Source organism: Eulemur rufifrons, chromosome 7 (assembly GCF_041146395.1).
Source record: "Eulemur rufifrons isolate Redbay chromosome 7, OSU_ERuf_1, whole genome shotgun sequence".
Classification (NCBI taxonomy): Eukaryota; Metazoa; Chordata; class Mammalia; order Primates; family Lemuridae; genus Eulemur; species Eulemur rufifrons.
The window spans coordinates 136,224,848-136,229,607 of NC_090989.1; the positions used below are offsets into that span (position 1 = coordinate 136,224,848).

Below are 4,760 nucleotides of genomic sequence, written 5' to 3' on the forward strand. Positions count from 1 at the left end.
CCCTGTTTCTTCCCCATTTCCATGGTTTATTGGGCAATACATCGATCATAGCACTTTATATACTTAATTGTAATCCAGTCTTTACTGGTCTGCTCCATAACACCATGAGTTCCTTGAAGACAGGAGCCGTCTTGTTGCTCTATCCTGTGACAGTGCTATGCAAAAATGGATCACAGTGTCTTTAATTTAGTAGCATGTTTACAGTGAATGTGACCATTGAGCCTGATGAACTAGATATCTGGATATTATTAAAATAAGCTTATATTGAATGCTTACAGTTATTAATTTTAAAATATTTTCATTTCCTTCTTGTAGCTATAATGATCCAGCCTTTTATGAAGAATGCAAAATGGAATACTTGAAGGAAAGGGAAGAATTCAGAAAAACTGGAATTCCTACCAAGAAAAGGCTACAGAAGCTTCCCACGAGCATGTAGGCAAACATTCCAGTGATACTCAGGAACTCTAATATTTATAGAAGTCATTCATAGTATAAATCTACGGAAATAAATAAAACCACTCAAATAAATAAATCAATCAGCACCCAAGAATGTGTGTTTGCCTCATCCTAATTATGGAATATTAATTTTACCTGAAATAAACATTTTTTTATTTCAAAGATCTTGTTTATTGAATAGAATAAATACTGAAATGGGATATGGTTTCCCTGGTCATTCTGGATTTTTTGTTTCTTTAGAACTATAGTTCTATAGTAGTGATACTGATTTCTAGAGTTCCATATGGATCTTATATTACCTTCATCCAATGTATAATATGCTAATGGATAATCAGGGGGGCCAAAAGTAATTAAATGTAGGAATAGACAACCTTCAAAGGTGTTGATAATAATCAGGCAGTATAACTGAATGGCTGTGAACCAGAATCCTTCATGGGCTATCACTTATTAGCTATGCAACTATGGAAGTAAATCTCAGTTATTGTGAGGATTTACTGAGTACTGCAGGTACATGTAGAGTGTATAGGACAGTGCCTTGAGACATGGTACATGCTCTTTAATTGGTAGTTATTGTTATTAGTTATAAAGGCTTATTTGGAAACTGTCTCAGTCCATTTTCTGCTGCTATAACAATACCTGAGACGAAGTAATTTATAAAGAGAAGTTGTTTATTTGGCTCATAGTTCTGGAGGCTGGGAAGTGGAAGGGCATGGCAGCAGCTTTAGGCAAGGGCTTTATTTAGTACTGCATCAAACCATGGCAGAAAAACAGAAGGGGAAGCAAGTGCATGCAAAAGAGACCACAGGAGTGAGCTGAGCTTGCTTTTATAACACACTCTCTGGAGAACTTACACTCACAATAATGGCATTAATGGCAAAGCCCTCATGACACAATCACCTCTTAAAGGCCCTACCTCTTAATAATGTTACACTGGCAATTAAGTTTCTAACAACTTTTAGGGGACACATTCAAACCATAGCAGAAGCATAGGGGATAAGTACTTATATGAATTAATTTTACTTACATCTTTGATGGAAAATTTTCTAGAATGTATTATATGTTCTGTTAACTTGGCTACTGAATACTTTAATCTTTCATTTAAAAAAGGCATCTTTATAAATGTGATTTACTATTTTATAATATAATAATGGACTCAGGAGGTAGTATAAAAAATTTCTGTCCCAATGGAAGGAATTGAGCTTTTATATTAAAAGTTGTTCTTTTTTCCCCCCATGAGCTATTAACTCTTCCACAGCCATTGTAACCAGTTTCCAGATAAGTAAATTTTATGTATATTTTCACACCGTCCTCATTAAAATCACCAATAGAAATTACTACCCACTAAGATAAGATTTAACTTTGGCCCTAATCCCATGAAATAGATCTGAGAGATTTTTTTTTTTTTGAAAAGGACTTAAGTTAAATCAATTATGAACCTAAAGAATCAATGGATGTTCAAGTTCTACACCACTCAAAGAACTATTTTACCCTTACTTGAAATATAAAGAAAACACATTTTTCCAGGCCACAGATCAAAAGGAGGAATATTACTAGAGCAGATAAAAGCAAGACAAATAGAGAAATCTAGATGCCACACAGCATAGAGGCAAACAAGCCTTTATTTCTCTGTTGGCCTTTTGGTATTGGTGCATTTCCTAGAGCATGGGACCTGAATTCTTTTTAAAGATGACTCGAATGAAGAAAAGGCAAAACAGTTACTTTAAGAAGCTAATGAAATACATACAATCTGTGACTTTCATTTATAATTTTGATTAAAATCAAAAGTAGCCAAATTCATGTGGAAAATTCCCTTATATAGATGTTACTCTCCCCACAGAGTCTAGACAAATACATCATAAAAAATATATTCATCCAGCTGGGCGCAGTGGCTCATGCCTGTAATCCTAACACTTTGGGAAGCCGAGGTGGGGGGATCACTTGAGGCTAGGAGTTTGAGACCAGCCTGAGCAACATAGTGAGACCCATCTCTACAAAAAATAGAAAAATTAGCCAGGTGTGGTAACACGTACCTATAGTCCCAGCTACTCAGGAGGCAGAGCCAGGAGGATTGCTTGAGCCCAGGAATTTGAGCTTGGAATGAGCTAAGACGATGCCATTACACTAGCCTGGGCAAGAGTAAGACCTTGTCTCAAAAAAAAATCATTCTCTTTATGTCAAAAACTAAACCATTCATTGTAGGCTTCAGAATACCCATGCTTATTCTCATTCAAGACTACTCCATCTGGAACATCTGCTTCTATTTTGCTTGTTCAGTGGTGCCTCTGCTTATATTATTCCACTTTTAAATGACAATCCAGAGATTTTTTTAACCCTTAAGATTTACCTTCTCAAGTAGCCTTTCAGGATAAGATCATTACTTTATTGTCACATGATTTAATTCTTTAGTTCTTTCAGTCTGAATTTTCCCCCTATTTATTTTGGTTTTCTAATGTTTCACATAAGAATGTTCCTGCCCTTATGAATTCAGGTCCATTTTGACAGCAACTCAATAAAAGAATATTCTTAGAGATGTAAATTTTACTTACACTACTAAGGGCGCAAGAGGAATAAATAGGTGGCTTTGTTGTTTGTGTTTTCTTCTGTTGAGTTATGGATGTAGTGAATTGTGTTATAAAAAGAAATCTAAAGATTAAAAAAAATTTCAAGGGAAGCACTTTGGAACAAATTTCAGCTAGTATGAAAGAGGTCAATATAAAATTTTCAATAGATAGATTATAAGCTACAGATAGACCACCCTCATTTCTTTTTGAGTATTACCTTGCACAGAGATGATCAAGTGTACATTTAAAAATTGTGGCTGGGTAAAAAAATTTTTTGATTAATCTTTCCTTATTTAAGAGGCTTATACGTAATTTATCTAGCACTTTAAACTGTCAAGAACATCTACCACTGACTTTCTAGGATACCTATTTGATAGCTATCATCACTGTATAGTTAGGATGAAAAAGAAAATTCTCCACTCAAAGGAAGTTGGTTTAACAATACAAATGTCTGTTATATGAATCAAATTAACAACCAACAATTAGTACCAGACCCTGGAATATATAGGCAAGGACAGTATTTCATATCCATTTTCAATTTCAAAAAATAATTTATTTTAGTTAAACAATTTCTTGTCATTGTTGTAAACCTTAATCAAGCCATTATTGGTTTTAAAAAAGGCAAACTAGTAAGCTACATTAGAGATTATATGTAATATAGAGCCTATGCAGCAACATGAGAAATAGTTTTTGCTGCTTTATTATTACACAGGTAGTTGCTTCCTTCAGCTAAAGCCTAGAGTCTTGTATTTGTTTTATGCATATTGGGTTTTGTTCTATTACTTGGCAGGAGATTGTACTCCCTTGAGTCAGCTGTGTTCATTGGTCAGAATAAATTCCAGCATCTGACACCAATTCTGTTAATCACAGACAAGCTTGAATAAGATAACAGAAAGACAAAAATATCTGGTGAATAGTGAACATTGTCTATGTATGTATGCTATTCAGTAGTATGGTAGAAGAGATTTGAAATATTCTTTTGAGTTCAAAATATATGAACCTGTCTGTCTATCAGAAAGGAAGAAAGTCCTCTTACATGAAACACTTTGACCCAGGCAAAAGGTACATGAGCCCAGTAATATATTACTAATATTCTTAATACCTCCACCCTGAAAGAATTTAGCTAAATTTCATTATGAAGCCATCTTTGTTATTTCCTTACTTGTTTACAAGTGGTTGGCTGCTTAGAATAAAAGATTTTGGGGACATTTCATGATTGTAGTATATCAATACAGCACAAAATTTGATTTCTAGAATTAAAATTCCTAATTAAAAATCACTTTCTCAATAAACTATTACATTTCAAAACAAAGTCTAACAGTTTATAAGCTGCTCTACATAACAAGCAGCTATAGTCCCTTTGAAGAAAATGATTTTATATAGTTATACATTTAGGTTTTCATTATGGACCATTAAAGGGTCAGATTAGACTGAAACCTGTGTGATGCTCTTTCTACTTCTAATTGAATGGTGTATAGGGTTATAATCACTTATTTGCACACCACACGGTTTTTCAAATATTTCATCATTTTATTTTCAATTAGGACTTGAGGAATGTAGTGGGACAAAGTTGGCTTCAATGATCAGGTTATTTCAAGTCTTAGAATTCAAATTGCAATTCTAAATTTTATCAACAAACATTGTGACTAAAGTATCATTTTAAATCTTAAACTTTGAAACACAATAGCATATAGAGATGGTATAACCTAAGATGTTTTATTCCATTATAGTATTTTTCACATC

General features: G+C 33.7%; 1 protein-coding gene across 1 annotated transcript in view; it reads left to right on the forward strand.

Moving 5' to 3' along the window:
* CMC1 (C-X9-C motif containing 1) overlaps window positions 1–548 on the forward strand; it is a 76,877-nt gene extending 76,329 nt beyond the window's left edge. Inside the window, exon 4 of the mRNA XM_069473341.1 lies at window positions 316–548. Within this exon, the coding sequence (XP_069329442.1) occupies window positions 316–436 (121 nt within the window). The 3' untranslated portion in view covers window positions 437–548. The remainder of the gene's footprint in view (window positions 1–315) is intronic.
* The last annotated feature ends 4,212 nt before the right edge of the window (window positions 549–4,760 follow it).